At 35.4% G+C, this 20,469-nt stretch overlaps 3 protein-coding genes across 3 annotated transcripts; all 3 read left to right on the top strand.

Moving 5' to 3' along the window:
• Positions 1-354: 354 nt before the first annotated feature.
• LOC113056515 (sushi, nidogen and EGF-like domain-containing protein 1) lies at positions 355-3,496 on the top strand. The gene is made up of 12 exons (XM_026223296.1): positions 355-443; positions 941-1,029; positions 1,129-1,155; positions 1,333-1,359; positions 1,455-1,472; positions 1,563-1,595; positions 1,704-1,837; positions 1,933-2,232; positions 2,316-2,411; positions 2,487-2,622; positions 2,702-2,784; positions 2,863-3,496. Exons 2-12 carry the CDS (start codon positions 981-983, stop codon positions 2,941-2,943), a joined length of 984 nt encoding a protein of 327 aa, XP_026079081.1. The 5' UTR covers positions 355-443; positions 941-980; the 3' UTR covers positions 2,944-3,496.
• Positions 3,497-6,634: 3,138 nt separating this feature from the next.
• Positions 6,635-10,681, top strand: LOC113055815 (sushi, nidogen and EGF-like domain-containing protein 1). The gene is made up of 9 exons (XM_026222182.1): positions 6,635-6,753; positions 7,306-7,434; positions 7,535-7,558; positions 7,664-7,797; positions 7,874-8,152; positions 8,245-8,340; positions 8,421-8,577; positions 9,461-9,543; positions 9,635-10,681. The coding sequence occupies exons 2-9, from the start codon at positions 7,383-7,385 to the stop codon at positions 9,713-9,715; spliced, it is 906 nt and encodes a 301-aa protein (XP_026077967.1). The 5' UTR covers positions 6,635-6,753; positions 7,306-7,382; the 3' UTR covers positions 9,716-10,681.
• A 3,045-nt stretch (positions 10,682-13,726) lies between these two features.
• LOC113056472 (uncharacterized) lies at positions 13,727-19,623 on the top strand. The gene is made up of 10 exons (XM_026223272.1): positions 13,727-13,895; positions 14,380-14,575; positions 15,008-15,179; positions 15,273-15,491; positions 15,665-15,736; positions 16,396-16,458; positions 16,713-16,777; positions 18,082-18,128; positions 19,008-19,068; positions 19,603-19,623. Exons 2-10 carry the CDS (start codon positions 14,381-14,383, stop codon positions 19,621-19,623), a joined length of 915 nt encoding a protein of 304 aa, XP_026079057.1. The 5' UTR covers positions 13,727-13,895; position 14,380.
• The last annotated feature ends 846 nt before the right edge of the window (positions 19,624-20,469 follow it).

Below are 20,469 nucleotides of genomic sequence, written 5' to 3'. Positions count from 1 at the left end.
GGTAGGATTGAAAAAAGTAGCATATGGTTTTTAGAGAAACCTATTTAACTGTCAGTTCATATATAATTAGTCTGTGATACTCATTCTGTACATTCTTTGTGAATGTAGTCACTCTCTACTGATATAAATGTAAATTCATAAATATATTACTTATTATAAGTAATATTTATACACTAATATATAACTAATATCACAATTGTTATACTAATGAAAGCTTGTGATAAAGTCTTTTTAAAGGTAAAACCTAAATTCTAAAAGTATATATTAAGTTCCATTGTTTGAATGCTTTTGTAATAATTACTGGCAGTGTTCCAAAGAAAACATATTTTCTTTTGAGGAGATGCTCTGTTGTGGAAACAGGGCTGGGACACATTTAAAAGTCAATGCACTCTTGCTGGATAGTAATTTAACCCACATCAGGGACAAGAGGTTGAGAAGCAGAGGTAAGAAAAATCTTTTTAATATTACATTTGATAAACTGGATCCTCAGGTGTATTTTTGTTGTGGTTTTGCAAAACAATCATAAGAATTTACATTTTCTGCTGTCAAGTTTAAACACACTGTTTATTCACTGCCTATACAGTGGGCGTATTAATACATGAAAGTATGCTAAAGAAAAAAGTCTCTGAATAATAAAGTCCTTAGAGCTTATATACAGTGCATGAGGGTACATATAAATATTCTTATTTTAAATAGTAATTACTGTATTGTACAAACCTCATGTACTGTATCTAGCTACACAGTGTCCACTGTAATAGATTTTAAGCTAAGCACATAAAGCTGCCCAGTATAATGTGATTTCATATTATATATAAACTTTTTCAAAACCATTGTTGGAAATATCTCAAATGTAATATAAATAATAATAACTAATTTTAATAAGACCTGTTTAACTGCATTTTTCTTCCAGTTAGAATAATACAGCTCTCTCTGTTTATAGACGGACTCTTATAAAACCTGGTTTTATTTTTGACTTCATCATGAGAATTACACAGCATCTGCTGGTGTTCATATCACTCCTGTCACTCAGTAAGGTTTTATTTACTGCTTGGTCTTAATGTTGCAAAGACGATAAAAATATACTCATCTGTGTTTCTGAATTGAATAATTTCTTTCTCTTTTTAACAGCCAGGGCACAAACAGCAACTGTAGCAGGTAATTATAGACCTTTGAATTAGAACCAGATCTGTTTTAAAAAACGTTTACTGTGGTGTCAGCTGAACAAACCCAATATGAACTCTGAAATCAGTGAGCATCTCCATCAGGACAGAAAACTGCACTCAAGTTCATGAGGTATTTAATAGTGTTTGTATTTGTGTTTCTTCTTTTCAGCCCCTGCAAGCACCGTAGTGCCAACAGGTAATGCTGCTACCAATGAAAGCCTCAGAAACAAATAAATATCTTGCCCCAACTTCATGAGGTATTTAATGCATTTCATGTGTTTGTTATTTCAGAAAGTGCAACCACCTCAGGTAATAATGCTGCAAATGATGCAAGACCCATCATACACTTATGCAAAGTACTGTAGAAGAAAATGTTTTATAATTTAAATCTTTTTTTAGCCATTGCACAAACAGCTGCAGAGCCATGGACAGGTAATTATTGACCTTATTGAGTTTATTATTGAGTTAATGGTATGTTTTTGTCCCTAATCATGAGCTTTCTTGTAAAAACTGCTCACATCTTCATTTGTATTCTGGCAGCACCGGCTATATTCTATCCATTTCGCTCAGCAGCAGGAGACACAGAACATTTTCTTACAGGCGATGAAAGCTATGAATATGTTGCCTTATCCACTCCATATACATTCTTTGGCCGCACATACAACAGCTTATATGTGAGAATTAATTTCCACTGTCAATCTACAGTTATGGAAATTTTGTGATGAGCAATCCTTTTCTAGTGGATTTGACCTGATTTCTCATATTACAGGTTCATTATAACGGACTCCTTACGTTCAACCAACCTGAACCAGCATCTGGACCTAACTATAATCCCACCAGAGGAACTGAAGACTTCATTGCTCCGTTCTGGAGTGACCTTGATGACATTGGTTGGATGGGCATGTTCTCGTATCAGGAGTACACAAATGGAAGTGTTCTCACTCGTGCCACTCAGGATATAAACCAGTATTTCCCTCAGATGAACTTCACTGCTTCTTGGGTGTTTGTCGTCACTTGGGACTATGTTGAAACGACGGATATGAATTCATTTATTCGTCACTCCGCACAGGTAAGTAAAAAACAACCTAGCGTAAGGTCACAGTATAGACTGTATAGACTATGATTCATGATGATATTTTCTTATTGTTTCAGGCAATCACGTTTCAAACGGTTTTAATTTCAGATGGCAATCTTTCTTTCTTTCTGATAAATTACGGTGACTGCGCTGTGATTTATGATCAAGTGGAGGTAAAACAAACTTAAATATTATTCTATATAGGCTCCATATGTGTTCATTTAATTAGTTTTTCATGGTTTCAACAGGCTGGGTATGACACAATAAACTCCATAAACCACTTTGTAATTCCCGATTCAATTAATGGCAACTACCAAAACCTGAAGAACACGAGTAATGTAAACGTTCCTGGTCGCTGGGCTTTCACTGCAAACAGTGTGCTAGGTAAGAGTTTAATCAAGATTATGTGTCAGTTTGCTGATATCATGTTATAATGGGTTATTGTGTCTGTGTGTCACTTTAGAAAGCATCATAGGAGTTCAAATGAGACTTACATCATTTTCAGACCTAACACAGAGTGAAAACATTGAGGATGTTTTGCTGAAAGTAAGTCAGTGGAGCACTGAATGTTTTATTCAGTAGAAATAAAATGCATTTTGATCCGTTTATCCATCTTTGTTTCAGATAAAACAAGAGCTGGTCAGTCGTGGGCTGTCAAGTAACATCAAGATACAGTTAAGGAAAAATACAAAGATACAGCCGTAACATCAGCCTCATTCATGGAAGTCTATGAAGATGAATTTCACTGCCATTATTAAGATGTAGAAACAGATAAGGAGGAAAAGGAACTTGTATAATGTCTCCCTCTTCAGTTTGCTTTCTGTTTTTCACTCACATAAAGTCATCTACATCCAAACATAATTGAGCATATCCAATGGGGGGAAAAATCATCAGTCTTTTTCTTTGTCACATCATGCTTTGTATATTATCAGGTCTTTTTAATTGCTTTAGGGGTTTTAAACTCTTCAAACTTAAAAAAAATTAAAGTCTAAGTTAATTTACTAAAACACAACTTAAAAAAAGACAAATACTTGACCAAGTTGTAAAATACGTGCTTTGCCTTTTAAACTCTGAATGGTCTTAATGGTCCCCGTTTTATTTTATTTTATTTTTTTTATTACCATTGTATAACCACAGTTTTACTTCAAATACCATGGTTAAACTATGCTTAGTGTAGCAAAATCATGATCACTTTGTAGTTACCATGGTTTAACTACAGTAACCAAGGTTTTTTTATTATTATTATTATTATTTCTTTAATATCTGTTTCTGTTTTCTTTTTGATTTAATTTAGTGTTTTTTTTTTTTTTTTGTAGTAAAAGCATAGTTAATTTTCGTAAGGGAGAGGAAATTGTATTTTTCTTTATTCACCTCTAGAGGGAGACAACAGCTTAGTGACGATGAGTGACATACTTTAAAACAACTCTGTTTTTACTCTTTAATTTTAATATTAGTTTTAAAATCATTCTGGTGGTGCTCTGACTTATAACAAGACGAATGTAAGTTTTTTAAAAAAAATACAATTTTGGACGATAAACTCAAGGTTTTATAACACAATAGTATTGTTGTCATAATCTTTCTTTAATTTGTAACATGCATATTGTGAAAATAAAACAGAATTGAATGCCATTTTAGCTCGCAAATTAGTTTTACGTTGTATTCATTGGCCCAAATGTTTCAAATGTTTTAGTTTTGGGTTATGTTATGGTTTTGAATGTTTGGTTTATTTTATGGACAATGATACATTCAAATAAAACATTTTCTCTGGAAACCTTAGTAATTAGACATTAATACTATTACCACTGATTAAATCCACTGTTCATTTTGCTATTGTCATATGTTTGTCATGTTCTAGCCCTAAAGTAATGGTTAAACTAAAGAATATCTGTATTTCCATACTAAAATCTTTAGACTGCACTGATTCTCTTTCTGCGTCTAGAAACTCTCATCTAAATTTCATTTCATTCACTTGAACAGAAGGTGTTGATAAAGTCCATCACAAAAGAGACTCATTGTGCTGTTTTAGTGAGATCTCATCTGATAAATCATCATCCAGTGACTGATACTGAGATCGTTCAGTCACTCTGACTGAGAAATAGTTCAACTAATAATTAATTAAAAAAAAGTGTTTTCAGAATCTGTGTTCATTCTCTCATCAGCACCGGCAATATTTTATCCATTCGATGCAAAGGCAGGGGACATTCTTGAAAATGGTGGTGATTCCTCCAAACATGTTGTCTTCGCCACCCCATTTACATACTTTGGCCACACATACAACAGCATATACATGAGAATCCAGTTCTATTGCCAGTCTAAAATAAATGGAAATGCTGTGATCCACAAGTTCATAGTTTACTGCTGTATTTGAACTGATTTATCTTATTTCAGGTTAATAATAACGGACTGCACATTTAACCCTGCTATACCAGAAACAAACCCTTACCCTTTTCCCGAAAATGGAACTGAAGATTACATTGCTCGCTCTTTACTGAACTTGATGACCTTTGTATAGGTATATATTTGTATCATGAGTACACCAATGGAAGTGTTCTCACTCGTGCCACTCAGGATATAAACCAGTATTTCCCTGGAAGGGACTTCACTGCTTCTTGGGTCTTTGTTGCAACATGGGACTATGTGCTTACATGGGATATGAATGTATTTAATCAACACTCAGGCCTGGTAAATAGCTTCTCTTTTTTTTTTTTTTTTTTTTTTTTTTCTGAGACAAGACCGAAGGCTTTTTAAACTATGAATCTGAATAATGTTTATTTTCTTTTCAGGCAATCACAGTTCAAGCAGTTTTAATTTCAGATGGTGGTTTTTCTTTAATTCAGATACATTATGGTGACTGTGCTGTGATACCAACTGCAATGGGGGTAAAATAACATTACAGTATTGAAGAAGGCTAATGATTTACTAGCTCTGTATGTAATAACATTTGATTGATTTTGATAGGCTGGATATGATACAATAGGCTCCACTGACTACTAATTCATTATGATCCATATGGTCCAAACCTCAAGAACACGACTAATGTAGGTTTTCCGGGGCGTTGGGCCTTTCCTGTGAACAACGGATCAGGTAGTACTTTAATCAAAATGATGTTTTACCATTATCAGTTAGTTTATATCATGTTGCAATGTCTTATTATGTGTGTGTGTGTCCTTTTAGAAACCGTCTTAGGCGTTCGAATGAAGCGTCAGTCATTTTCAAACCTAACAGAAAATATTTGGAAGATAATGGATGGATCTTACATATATGAATTTGTGACTTTCTCACAATGGCCTTTTCTTTTCTTTTCTTTTTTTTCTCTGAGAAATTTGACCTGTATCTATGACCAGTAGAGCAGAATAAAATATATATATATATTTTGATTGGTCTCTCCATCTTTGTTTCAGATAAAACAAGAGCTGATCAAACATGGAGTGTCAAGTACATTTGAGCTAAAGTTAAGAAAAGTCCAAAAGACATATCCTTAAAACATGGATGAGAAGTAATGCCGATGGCATTGAAAATGTAGAAACTGTAGAAACAAGAGGAATGTCACTCCACAGGAAGGGACCCTTTGTTTTTTCACTCTTCAACATCATATTTTTTAACACATTATTCACAGATGCACACGCATGATTCAGCACAAACAATAAAATGATGTATAGAAATGAATTATGTACCATGTTGATTTAGCTTGAATCATCATTGATTGTGATTTTATTTCTCCATTTTATCAAATCAGATTGATCTGTAAAATGTGAATTATGAAATTAAACTTGTTCTTCTGCATCTCCATGTACTAGAAGCATTACTCATCCAAAATTCCTTCACGTTATCTACTTACAGAGAAAAGGATGTTCTTTAGTACAGCAGTTTTCAGCAGGTTTTGCAAAGATGGCAACATACCATGAAAACTCTTCATATTTAATGTAGTCTAGGTTATCATTTTAAAGTTTTGTTTATAGTTTTTGAAGATTAATTTATGCCATACAACCTGTTTATGTTGGCACCTGTCTAATTTGTTTTTCTTCTGCTAAGTTAAAGATGGTTTGATGCCAAAATAGTGTAGAGTTTAATTTAATGCCCAGCCTTTGACTTCAGTCATAAACAGTACATAAAGCTTTTTCTTCTCTCTTGTTCAAATTTCTGCTGTTCTGTTCCAAACTGCTTTTATTATCACTCATAAATGACATGCTCCAAACACTCCACTATAAGACTGTTGTTCTTTGCAAATTACAACATGACCTTTATGGTTTCTTGATTTAATCTAGCACAAGGAATTCACCCAGACACAATAATGGGATGAACGATTGACAAAAGAAAAAACAAAACAAACAAGTCAAAAAAGTCTTATTGTTTAGCATTAGTAGAAGAATGTAGAATGTTGAGTTCTATTGTGAAAAGGCCAGTCTTTGTTTGCCCCGAACATGTCCCTCCCTTTGGTGCTATGATAATTAGGGCCAGATTTTAACCTACAGCAAGTGTAAGAACAAGAACGTACACCAAATGAAGACGTCTGAAGTAAGTACTATCTAGATTCTTGTCTATATGGTTTGTTTTGATAACTTATATTCTGATGATATGTATGTATAGCAGGGTTCCTACATGGTTTGAAATTGTCTGGAAATCGGATTTGAATAATTTCCAGGTTTCGTAAAGTGTTCAAAAAAAAAAAAAAGGAAAAAAAAGAAAAGAAAGCAGAGCATGGAAAAAAAATTGCAATTTCCAGACTTTTGTCCCTATTTAGTTTTCCGTAATAGAAAATTAAGAATTTAATGAAAATAAAGGTATCATACAAAAAGTGTGTTTTCATGGCAGCTGTTTAGTGATTTTTCAGTGATTGTCAAGCATGACTGAATGAATTCAGCTTCATTATACAAAATGCAAGTTAAACGCATTTTGAGTTTCATCACACAATATTCTTTAAACAGTGCAAAAAAATGTATAGGAACCCTGTAATATGATATTGTCTATGATATTGTTTTTAATCTGATGAGACAAGTGTTTTTCTAACTTTTAAATCGAAATAAGTACTAAGATGGCTTTGTTCTCTTGTGCTCGCTTGTGTTCTAGTCGCTCTGTATGGATTAATAGCAGTGGCATTCTGGTATCTCTGACCTTCTGACCGTATCCAAATATTTGTTGTGACAATGTCTCCAGTCTCATGTTATCTGCTGGTGTTCATATCAGTCCTGTCATTGAGTGAGTTTCAACATCCATTTGAATAATGTCCTTCATTATATGGCAAAGACTATACTGTCTATATGGAATCGTATTCAAATGTAATCTTTTTCTTCAACAGGCAGGGTAACAGAGGGACAGACAGGTATTTACTGACCTTAGGACTTAGCACTAGAACATATAAAAAGTCAAAATGAACTGTCTGAAGTTAATATGTCCTGAGCTTGAAACTGTCCATTTTTCCTTGCAGCACCAGTGATATTCTATCCATTCGGCTCAGTGGCAGGAGACACTGTTAATATTTCCACTGAGGATGAAATCTCCCAGCTTATCGACCTGTGGAGTCCTTTTGTGTTCTTCGGGCGTGCGTACAACAGGACATATGTGAGAATCTAGTTCTGTTAATACAAACTGAATGATTCAAATGTGGCATGGACAGCTAATATCTACTATTACCTAGGTTAACAGTAACGGAGACCTTACATTCAACCAGCCTTCATCAGAGTATATTTCTCAACCCTTTCCCATCAATGGAAGTAAAGACATCATTGCTCCCCTTTGGACTGACATTGATGTCAGTGTGAATGGCATCATCTCATATCAGCAGTACTCAACCGGGAGTGTTCTCACACGTGCCACTCAGGATATAAACCAGTACTTCCCTGGTCTGAACTTCATGGCTATTTGGGTCCTTGTTGCAACTTGGGATAGAGTTGCATACCATTACCACTCTGGCACAGTGAGTTAGTTTGTCATAACTCCTCCAGGCTCAAGGTTACAAATGTGATATTTCCAGAGGTGCATGACAATCAATGTTCCCCAACTTTGCAGGAAACATCGTTTCAAGTTGTTTTGATTTCGGGTAGTGATTTGTCCTTTATTCTCATGAATTATGGTGACTGCGCTGCTACACATAATATTGTGCAGGTAAGACAAAACTTCTGTATCAGTGCAACAAATATGACTCGATAATTTCTCTCAATAATTAGTGTTTCCCTTTTTTGCAGGCTGGTTATGACACTATAAACTCCATGGCCTACTTTGCAATTCCTGGGTCAAACAATGGGAACTTTATGCCAAACCTAAAGAACTCCACCAATGTCAATGTTCCAGGCCGATGGGCCTTCAGGGTGGATGGTGGAACACATCAAAACAGTCTACAAGGTACACAATAAATTGGTAGTTAGGTATGTCATAATGACAAGGTTCCTGTTGCTCAGCATGTACTTAAATGCCAAAGTCACTGGTTCAGTTTCCAGAAAACATGCATGCTACAAGGGTCTGCCAAATGCTACAATGCACCCAGATGCAAAATGTACCCAGTGAACCAAGGAACACGCAAATAAACAAGTTTTAATAGTTTCACCCTCAGGTCATCCAAGATGTAGATGACTTTGTTTCTTCATCAGATTTAGAGAAATGTAGAATTCTATCACTTGCTCAACAATGGATGCTCTGCAGTGAATGGGTGCCGTCAGAATGATAGTCAAAACAGCTGATAAACACATCACAATAATCTACACGATTCAAGTCCATCAAATAAGATCTTGTGAAGTCAACAGTTGCGTGTTTGTGAGAAACAAGTCCATGATTAAGGAGCTTTAACTTTACACTGTTGCTTCCAACGGTTTCAAAAAGTGCTTGATTTGTGCATATTTCTCTTCTAATTCTCAAACAAGATGACTTTTTTGACTGGAAAAAACAATATTTTAGATGGAGGACTTTGAAGACTAACCAAAGGCAATGGTATGAAGTTAAAATACAATAATGATGGATTTGTTTTTGCAAACATGCAACTTTTCGCTTAACAAGATGTTAACTGATGGACTGGAGTGGTGTGGATTATTGTGATGTTTTTATCAGCTGTTAGTACTCTCATTCTGACGGCACCCATTCACTGCAGAGGAGCCTTTGGGGAGCAAGTGATGCACTGCTACATTTCTCTAAATTTCTTTCAATGAGAAATAATTAAATTAAATTGTAAGCAAATTGTCATTTTTTTGTAAAGTATTCCTGTGATTAATTATGTGTGCATTGTTTCTCTTAGAAAATGTCATAGGAATTCAAATGAGAGTTACTTCATTTTCAGACCTAAGAGACAGTGCAAACATTGAGACTGTTATAGAGAAAGTAAGTTGCACTTTCTTCAGAACATAGTATGTTTTTTTTATGCAAATGATGCTAATAGACATTCTGATCTTTTTGTCCATCTTTATTTTAGCTACAACAGGAGCTGATCAAGTACGGTCTGCCAAACAGCGTCAAACTGAACCTAAGAAGGGTGCAAAAGACTCAGCCCTAATATCAGCCTTGTACAAGGAAAAAAATTCTAACAGAGACCTGTTCATTAAATCTCTAGCATCAAACATACCTACCACTAAAATATAACAACAAAAGAAAAGAAAAAAACTGATCTAACATGGAACGTAAATCTTTTATTAAGTTTTTATTAAGCATTTGTGAAAGCTGTCTGCAGGAATGTCACTCTACAGGAGGATGAACATTCATGTGTTCTCAAATGCAAATGTCACGTAGCAGGAGTTTAACTGAAGTAAACCTGTTCTTCCTCTATGGCTCCATTCACTAGAAAATCATAATATTAACTGTAATACCCATCTTTATTGATGAGATATTGAAGCAAGAAGCAGTTTAGCTGTTATATACAGTAGTGAAGCATTTTACTATTTCGCTTTAGCATTAGTTTTTCTCCTCAGAAAAGTTTGCTGTTACATCCTGAGATGTGTGGTAACTGTAAAAGCAAATTAAAACTGTTTATAATGTGAATTTATGAATATAAATATAATGTATATGTTCTCATCTGGAGACAGATGCTTTTTGAGAGTTAGTGAGATACTTGCACTCCATAAAATACTATTCCAGTCTTTCTACTTTAAAATGCCACACTCAATTCAGATACTGACTGTTTCTTTATAATTATTTGTGAAATTTTCTAGTTACCATTTTTTTCCCAGTGAACATGAAATGCTAAAACTTTGCAATACAGCCAGTTGTTTCTGTTTGTTTGTTAGATTAGGAGATTCTTTAATTTATTATTATTATTTTCTATTGGTAATATTATGCGCTCAGACTGTTTCAACTATTATGATCACACACAGGTCTTTTTACTTACATAGCTCAAGAGTGACATTGCCAGTGCTAGTCCTACTGTTCACACAAAAAGCCCAGATACAAAGCTGTTTCAGTACATGCTGAGTGGTCTGTTGGGTAAACTTTTTATGTATTTATTATTATTAAAACACTACCTGCACTCAAATACACCTCGTTTTTAAATTATAATGTAAACAATCATGTAGAAGCATTTTATTCCCGTGCCAATGTCACGGTTTTAGGTTTGTGGTGGGATCTCATTTGGTTGTATTTTTTTTTTCAATATTTCCCCGTATATCTGTACTTTTATTACAGTGGCGGAGAAAGTGTCACTGTCTCAAACTAAGCGATAGATATCATATCACAGTGAGATATCAGTATCAAAGATCATGATAAAGTAATGTCTCCATCTGCTGGTAAGACTTTAGAAACACATAATATAACATACTGTCCTATCCTTACCCTATTTTATAAGTTAATATAAATCTTTATTATTATTAAGTTTATTATTTTAGTCTTTAAGCATAATATCAAAAAAATATTTACCTAATTTCTTAACTTTTCTTCTTCGTCCTGATCTTTTTCTTTTTTTTTTAAAGAGAAATATTCACTGTAAATAGTGGCAACCAGTCTACTTTATCACATATTATGGAAAATGTTATGCATGACTACTCAACATCTCATCCAGCAATAGTAAAGCTAATTTGTTTTTTAAATCCTGTAATTTCCAATAATAGCATGCTTTTTCTTTTGGGCCAGAAAAATAAATAATAAAAAGGTATTTTTTTTTTTTTTTTTACAAATTATATTAAATATGGAATTTCACACACACACAGACACACACACAGACAGACAGACACACACATATATAGTATATAGTCTTATGGGTTTATCTAATTAGTTTAACTTAACTTTATTTGACATATCTGAAGTCATTACCATCGCGACGGTATCCATTATTATGACGCCATAGAGCGCATTTCAAAAGTTTAGAATGTTGGCGCGCGCGGTATATAAAGCGATGGAATTCTGTGAAACATTTTGTTGGTTTGTAGTAGTGGTCGAAGACGAGAGTTATTAGCGGTTATCAGTGATGGGACAGCGAAATTCTCGTGTTATTCCGGTAAATGATGGCGCGGTGTACGATCACCATCCCAGTACACCCCCAACACCCGACACCGACAAGGCGGAGCAACACTTCCATCCGTGCGATGAGCCGCCTGTCGATGCCGGTGAGGGAGACGCCCAGAGGAGGGAGGAGGAGGAGCGGAGGGAGGCATGGGGTGAGGAGGAGGAGGAGATGAAGAAGAAGAGGAAAAAGAAGTTCTGGAGGCTGCCCTCTTTCCTCAAAGCTGCCAGAAAACACCTCAAGGTGATCCGACCGAGTCAGACTGAGGTGCAGCTTATTGAGCCACCATCGCCAGCCAGCAGCGCTGATGGTAAATGATATGAATGTGTGACAAAAAAGAAAAAAGAAAAATTTATATGAGTATCCATGAATTGCATATTTTTTCCTTTGTGCTTTCCTTCAAATTATTTAATGTCCCCTTGAAAATAGCCATGTCAAAATGCGTCAAATGCAATAATTTCTTTTTTAATAGATGATATTATGTGCCGCTATGAGCTCGGTGATCGTCTGGGGGTAGGCGGGTTTGGTGTCGTTCATGAAGCGAGTCGTGTGGAGGATGGCCTTAAGGTCAGTACAAATAAATGAGAACTTATGCAACTGTTTTTTCTCATCCTTTTCACATCCTTTCCACAGTCTTCAGGTTTAATGAGTGGAATTGTATGACCTCTAAACACATGTGAACTGTTTTACCAACACAGTCTCACCCCTATTCGTCACATACTGCCGTTTGGTCATTTCCCCCTCACGTCCATAAGCAACGTTGAGGGTACCCCCTATTCGTCACTTGACAACGTAGAGGAGGGTCGTCCGATATTTGAATGCAAATCCCTCATCTTTGGATTTTGACGAACCTGGCTTATCCATCTAGCGGTTTTTCTGCGCTGGAAAGTATGGTTTCAGGCGATTAATTTTAATGCTGCTAATATTATGTTAATGTATTTTGCAGTAGCATGCTGCGCAAATACTGTTAAAATCATTAATTGGTGAAGTGACCATATATTTTATTGGAGCAGAAACCCTGTTCTAAATCGGAAACACGCCTTTTTTCTTTTTTAATATAATTTTGGGCTACATTAAAATGGCATAATTGCAGGACTGCATATTTGCTGTAGGCTTAAACATGCCTTAATTTAAGTGGGATATTTTTAATTGTCGATGGTATATTTGCAATGGCTTATAGTGTATAGTGAGCCTGCTTTGTTGGTTTTTTTTTTTTTTTTGCGACCAAAAAATAAATAAATAAAAATAACACCTCAACAACAAAAAATACCAATAGCATACTTTTATAGACCTTTCATCTCAATACTAATTATGAAGTTGTGATAAATAGCCTGCTGCGGAAATGTTTATATTACTTAATATGGACATATCCTTTGGCAAAGAGATGGATGCATTCTGGGGCGTGATGTGTTAAAATGTAATTGCTAACATATACCCATGTTTTCTTAGACATTTCTGCTGTCCCCTTTAAAATTTTGAGCGAGGATATAAAATATTAAGACTGTACTTTTTCATTATGATTTATATTTTGGCGCAATTTTGTGCAGCGCGTCACTGTGCGCGACCATCACAGAAACCATTGCCCAGCGCGATTCCACCACGGTAAGTCACTTACAACAGTCTAATAAGCAAGAGAAATGAATAGGCATTTAAACGTCCAAAATTAATACAATTACGAATATATATATATATATATATATATATATATATATATATATATATATATATATATATATATATATATATTAAAAAACATGGTGTGTGTGTGTGTATACAATCTATTAATAAACTTATTTTGAACGTATAAATGCTTATTAATGGATTATTGCGATATATAAATATATATATACCGTATATCTCTCTCTGTGTGTGTGTGTGTGTGTGTGTTATTCCTGTTTGTTTATCCATCCATTATAATATGTAGTTTGGTGATCTACTATTTTTTTGATTTGTTCTTCTCTTTTTCTGCAGATTCCTTAATCCCTGTCCTTTAAAAAAAACAGCACCTCATTACATTAGGCACTTCTAAGAGCCACATTTGGCTTGTTTATTGTCTTATTTGTATTTTTTTATTGTCTTGTTATTTCTCTCTCTCTCTCTCTCTCACACTCTATCTCTATCTCTCACTCTCTCTCCATCCCTGACTCTCTCCCCTACCATCTGAGTGGTGGTTGTTTTTTAGAGGGACGGAGGAACTGGGTTGCTGCCTCTTCTTCAGTCACTTTAATCAACTGAAAGTGTAAAGGTCGGGATCAAAGAATATAGATTAATTTGTTGGTGTTGTTTTAAGTGCACAATATACCAATTTAATGGATAGAGACTGGCATATAATACCTGATTATTGCACCATATTAAATTTGCAGGAGTCTGCACAATATAGGCCAACCTATAAGATAATATTGCTGTTTGCATGAAGTCTAAGTAAATCAAACTTAAGTTTTGTGAGGAATGCCGGTATTCAAAGATGTTTTATGACTACAGGAAAGCAAACAGCTCGCTTGGCATCTTTATGTTTCATAGTTTTTCTGCACTTAAATAATTTGCCAGCTTGCAAACATCCAGATCTAATATATTACCTTTGATAATGTTAGAAAAGTGATACGTTAAGCAAAGCCTACTGCTGTATGACACATGCTAATAGATTGACTAGCTCTGTCTTGTACTCATGTGTGTTTGGATCCCTGTATGATTTTTAATATTTATATTTTTTATATGGGTGTACATTTCAGAATGACAAAGCCAAAATTCAGGCCTTGCCCAAGCTGCCAGGTCCGTCAGCAGGCTAACCGCAAAACCTGCAGTGCTTGTTTTGCCACACTGCCAAGCAAGCGGTTATTGAAAACTGCAAAAATTAATGATGACTGGGGCCAGAGGGTCATCAAAAACAAAAATGCATCTCGGGTGGTGGCCTCTGCCCAAATAGCTGTAAGTAAAAATGCTCATGCTTCATTTATTGAGTGATAATCAATATTAAGCCTAAAGTACATACAATATTTGGTACCTTGTTTGTTGATGGATAGAAGACATAGCAGCCATGCTGTGTGCTATGTATCAAGCTTCACATGCGTGCCTGGATGTTGGAAGTTGGCACATCTTGTCAGTATGAAATTTTAGAGAGACAGTCACTTTAAAAACCACACCATACATCCCTATTAAATTTATTTTGCAACACAATATTCTAGACTTATACTTATCTTAAAATACTTGTGTAACTGATGGCAGGGACTAGGGATAGGGATGAGCTATGAATCAAGTAGTACACCAAGCAAACTGTAAATAGTAAATGGACTGCCATATATGTAGTAATGTAGCAACAAAATATATTGTAAATGTGTTAATTACTTTGTTTCATTTCAGGTCCAAAAACTTTCTGCCTTGGGCTATATGCCCATATTATTTATCAGCCAGAGGCACAAGGGCACAGGAAAATTGATGGCAGATGTAGTAACGCATCTGCCACCGACGCAGAACAACACACGTTTCTTAACCAGCATGAAGAGGGCATATGACTTCATGATCAAACTGGATGGTAAGATAAGTTTTATGTATAGTTCATTAGTGTTTGTCGTTGATTTCTTTGACAATTTGTACTGAAGTCATATTTTTGCTATCTTCACAACAGATGTGTCCCAGTCCCAGCAAGACCAGCCCCTAGACCAGCCCCAGCAAGACCAGCCCCTAGACCAGCCCCAGCAAGACCAGCCCCTAGACCAGCCCCAGCAAGACCAGCCCCTAGACCAGCTAATCCCACAAGACCACCAACTGATTACACTTGAAGTATGTCCAATCGTCTCTCAGGCTCAGCAGCATGTGGAGCTTCTACCACCAAGGAAAAGACAAAGTAAGTAAGCTTGCATTCCACCACATCTGTAAATTTGTCCTATGTTTTTTTTGCAATTACTGCACAATATAAAACAAGTTACAAATGGAGAATTTCACCTCTTTTAATTAATTAAGCCACTCCTCCAAGATACTGAATATAAAATTCTCAACCTTTTTCCCTTGCACCTTAAGCCCCACCATCCAGCCCAGGCCAAGACAGACAAGCCCCACCATCCATCCAACCTCAACTAAAGAAAAGACAAAGTAATCTTGCCTTGCACCCCATCTGTAAATTGGCCCCATGGTTTTGTAATCATTGTATTAAAGCTGCAGAAGGTAACTTTTGTAAAAATATATTTTTTACATATTTGTTAAACCTGTCATTATGTCCTGACAGTAGAATATGAGACAGATAATTTGTGAAAAAAATCAAGCTCCTCTGGCTCCTCCCAGTGCTCCTATCGCCATTTGCAAAAAGTCATCCGCTCCCGGTAAAAAATAACCAATCAGAGCTGCGGTCCGTAACTTTGTTTGTGTTCAAAATGTAGAAAAATGTATATAATAAGCGAGTACATCATGAATCCGTTTTCCAAACCGTGTTTTTAGCTTGTCCTGAATCACTAGGGAACACATATAATAAGTGTTTATATTCAGACTATTTTAGATTGCTTCGGGGGTACTGCGGCGGAGTAACCCAGTACCTTTGTGATTCTTCATAGACATAAACAGAGAGAAGTAGCTCCAGCTACGATGTTCTTCCACAAGACGCAAGCAGTTCTGTTTATTAAGCGTCAAAAGTTACCTACCGCAGCTTTAATATAAAATAAGTTAACCAATGTGAATTTCACCCCCTTCTATTAATTAAGCCACTTCTCCAAGATACTGAATATATAATTCTTAATCTTTTCCCCTTGCACCTTAAGCCACAGGTACAGGAGCCACACAAGCCCCACCCTCGACCCTGGCCAAAAAGAAGAAAACAAAAAGCAAGTAGACATTATTTGCACCCCATTGTGTATATTTGTTTCTATTCTTTGTACCCCATGTGTATATCATTGGGTGTAAAGTTGTTTCTGCATGTAGCCCCCTTTTAATTGGACCAAACTCAGGGTGTATTCACACTTGGTCTCTTTCAGCCCTCAAAGTGAACTAAGAACAGTGATTCATATATGAACACCTCAATCAAACTCAGACCCATTTGAAGTGAACCAAAGTTTTTTTTTTGCCTTTGTCATTTAAGGTTGCAAATGCAGTCGACAGACAATTTATCCATATGATAAAATATTGGAAAGACGGATGAATGGGGTAAGATGTAGAACCATATTTTTCATTAGGCTGTCTGATTATCTCATATTGTCTCATCTTTCAATCCAAATGTGACAAAACAGAAACTGAGCAGTAGGTATCAAACTTTTTCAACTATCAACCCTCTCACAAGAAAAAAAAGTATACTTCAAGTTAATTTTATGAAGTATACATTTAACTGTACTTTAACTTTAATAACATTTTATTAGCTTCATGCTTTCTTTTTTGTCCACACTTGAATGTCTGTAAGTTTCATAAAGGCAACATTTTAAACAAAGAATTTGAGAAAATCAAATTTGTGTTAAAGACTGCGACTTGATTAGATTCAGAACGATGATCAAGCAGTTTTAAGCAGTTTTGAATTACAAGCTGTTTAATATTTGATGATCATGTTATTTTACATTTGTGTGAGTAATTTACTATCACTTGGTTCAGCTTTTTCTTCTCGTTTGTTTAGTTTCTGTACTAAATTATGTGCCATAGCGGATCCTATCGTATGACAGTGAAAACATTGATAGCTGGAAAATTCAGTCAATGGTGGGGAAAGAGTAAAGTACAATTAAAGTAAATTCTGATGTACTGATGCCAGTGGACTAGCCTAGACAAAATTTCAGATATGCTGAATAAGAAACATATCTGTTTTATATCAATATTCTAAATGATATTTTCACAAGTTTCATAAGACTGTATATGAAAACTATGTAAAGAAAAAAAGTTTATTTAATAGGCTACTCGATAAAAACCGTTAACAAAACTAAAAGCCAATTATACTTTGAATACTTAATTATACGTTTAAGTATATCTCGATCAAAAGATAGAGTACAAGTAAAGGCCAAATATAATTGGAACTTTTCTCTCAGTAATAAGTCAAGTACACTTAAGTGTAATAATTGTATTTCTACAAAGTACATAAAGTATATTTTTGGAGAATTATAAAATTTAAGCATAAAGTATACTTTTTTTATTGTTTGTTTTAAAATAAGTATAATAATAGAAAACTTGAATTAACTTATTTTTTGTAAGGGACATACTGTAAATCCTAAACAAAAACAACAATGCAAATAGAATGCAACAGCATATTCTTATTTTTTATTGAGCTTACAAAAAATACATAAGTACTCTTGTCAACTTAATGATGTTCCAAGTAAGAACAGCAGTATAGAGAGCTAAGTAAAAACATCATTATTTGAATGGTAAAACCATTACAGTAACTTCACTAAATTGATTGTGTGTGTGTGTGGGTGTGGGTGTGTGTGTGTGTGTGGGGTGTGTGTGTGTGTGTGTGTGTGTGCATGTTTCTGCAGGGGAAGGCAGCAGAGGTGAAAGTGCGTTGGCTACCTTGCTCTTCCTGGTAAGTGATGGCTGAATGTAATTTAGTCAATAGCTACACAGTCTTAGTGTTTTAAAACCTGGTAACTTTCAGCCTTCAAAGTGAATTTTGAAGTAAAAGTGGGACCGCTAATTGTTTTGGCACAAAGAACTATCTAAGTGAACTGAACTAAACACATGAGAACATGTGCACACCAGCCTTCAAGTAGTCATCTGGCTCAAGTTTGGTCATATGACATCTGAAGCAAATACATTCTAACCTGTTTGCCCCATACATTTGCTAACTCTGTTTGGGCTATTTTATAAAGTGTTTGCTGTACAGTTAGATAAACAGCATACAGTTCTTTTTACAAAGTGAAACCTCCCATTATGAACCAAATGTAGTCCAATTTAAAAGGCCTGTGAACACTCTTTCTTTGTGTTCACATTATGAGTTCATTAAGAGATGATGCAGATCACTTTCTAGTCCACTTCAGCTCTGAGGGGGTCTTAAGCCCAATTCATATTAAATGTAGATGTGACGCAGATGCCTTTGTTGTGCCATTGCATCTTTGCTGACCCCCTCTGCGGCCCGACATAGAGGCCTTTAATCACATTTCTGTTCCCACACCGTTGTGGTGAGTATTTGTATAGCACACGGTTAAGCCGATTTTAAAACGGCTTAACCATTTAAAAATGGTTGACTGTAGGGATGACTGTGTCCAAGCGACTGAGTCCAGTTTTCACTTGAACAAAATGACTGATGCTTGACAAACACCATATAAAATAAACCAAAATAAATTATCCCACAGAAAAGGTAAACCTTTATTTTAGATGACATATCTTCAAACTTGAGCCAGAAGACTAGTTGTGAGCTGTACTGTATATGCTGTGTGTAAGATGACTTTTGGACTCTTTACAGTGGCAGAGTCTGGGAGGACACCTGGGGAGCCGGCCAGCAAATTCGCCTGATGACTAATACTGTTTTACTATTTGTTTTGTATATATTTCCTCATAATTAAATTCACTATTGTTACATTTTATGATTTGTCTGTCAATCATTGACCTGCACTGAATAATTAATGTGTCATGACTTTGTGCTGTATTTGATGGGAAAAGTGAGACGAAAGTTGCATGTAGTGACAGTCAAGTCACCTTTATTTACAGCTTATAGCACTTTTTACAATACAGATTGTATCAAAGCAGCTTCACAGTGATAACAGGAAAATAATACAACAAAGTTTCTTTTTAGAAGAAAATTACATCCTCGTCCACCTTAAGGCAGATTAGCAAGCCAATCTTAGCAACTAAAAAAATCTAAAGCCAAGGCAACCAGAACAAGTACCAAATTGGTATTATACTAACTTATGATGAAAATTTTAGTTAGTATTGATGGTAATTTTGGAGCAAAGTAAATGGGCTCCTATTCCTGGTGACAGGATGTATTACTGAATCCTTTTTACCTCTGATCGCTAGCATACAACACTTTGTTTTTGTTCTCATGGTTGTCTGTTCAGATCAATTATGAGAGTTCTTAAGACATTTTAAACATTCCCAATGAAGAGAAGAGGCACATTTATCAATTTTCATCAATGGTACCTAGGTCAGCAATGATTTTTCAGGCTCAGGCCATTTTTTCATATCCTTTGCCCTCATACAAAGACAGATTGGTGTCAAATTTCACAAATAATCTCATCCTTCCTCTGTGTCAACAATCAACATACAGTATGTGCATGACATAAGTGATCAGACTTAAGAGATCAGAAAGACCGGAGACATGAGCCTGGGAAACTGTTAAAGCCAGAAACAATTCCAGCTTGGCCATCAATATATTTTAAAGTCTAATGTTTTCTTGTCATAAAACCAGGGAGAGAGGTAGGTTTCCTATGTTACCCTGACAATAGGGAGCGTTCCAGGACACTAAGGACCTCAATCTGTTCACACTGAATGACTTGACTGTGGGCCGGTTTACTAAGGCCCATGACAGTGGTAGGAAATCTAAGGCCTGGTTGTGCAATGTGGGCCTCATGTCTTCATGATCAAAGGCTTCTGATCTTAATTATCAGGAAAATGTTGCATTATACATAAAATACACTCAGTCCCCACTTATTCTAACCATAACTCGGTTTTGTTTTTATTCTCCATGCCAAGTATGCATAGGTGTAAAATACTTGAGTAATTTTACTTGATTACTGTACTTACAGGTAAGTATTATTTTTGGGGATTTGTACTTCACTCAAGTACAGTTTAAACTGACTACTTGAACTTGATTATATTTCTGAAGAAACAACTACTTTTTACTCCTTACAATTTATTTCATCTTGAAAAGTACATTATATTTTTACATTATCTTATGCACATTAAATATGGTAAACAGAAGCTCA

Source organism: Carassius auratus, chromosome 37 (assembly GCF_003368295.1).
Source record: "Carassius auratus strain Wakin chromosome 37, ASM336829v1, whole genome shotgun sequence".
NCBI lineage: Eukaryota > Metazoa > Chordata > Actinopteri > Cypriniformes > Cyprinidae > Carassius > Carassius auratus.
This window is presented reverse-complemented; position numbering and strand designations above follow the sequence as displayed.

Bases quoted from the DNA above. Each gene is read 5' to 3' on its own strand.
- LOC113055815 (XM_026222182.1), top strand. From the start codon at position 7,383: ATGTCTCCAGTCTCATGTTATCTGCTGGTGTTCATATCAGTCCTGTCA. The intron at 7,559-7,663 runs GTATTTACTGAC...TTTTCCTTGCAG, and splicing joins GGTAACAGAGGGACAGACAG to CACCAGTGATATTCTATCCA. The intron at 9,544-9,634 runs GTAAGTTGCACT...TCTTTATTTTAG, and splicing joins TTGAGACTGTTATAGAGAAA to CTACAACAGGAGCTGATCAA.
- LOC113056472 (XM_026223272.1), top strand. From the start codon at position 14,381: ATGACAAAGCCAAAATTCAGGCCTTGCCCAAGCTGCCAGGTCCGTCAG. The intron at 16,459-16,712 runs GCAAGTAGACAT...TTGTCATTTAAG, and splicing joins CAAAAAGAAGAAAACAAAAA to GTTGCAAATGCAGTCGACAG. The intron at 18,129-19,007 runs GTAAGTGATGGC...GACTCTTTACAG, and splicing joins TGGCTACCTTGCTCTTCCTG to TGGCAGAGTCTGGGAGGACA.
- LOC113056515 (XM_026223296.1), top strand. From the start codon at position 981: ATGAGAATTACACAGCATCTGCTGGTGTTCATATCACTCCTGTCACTC. The intron at 2,412-2,486 runs GTAAAACAAACT...TGGTTTCAACAG, and splicing joins TGATTTATGATCAAGTGGAG to GCTGGGTATGACACAATAAA. The intron at 2,623-2,701 runs GTAAGAGTTTAA...GTGTCACTTTAG, and splicing joins CACTGCAAACAGTGTGCTAG to AAAGCATCATAGGAGTTCAA.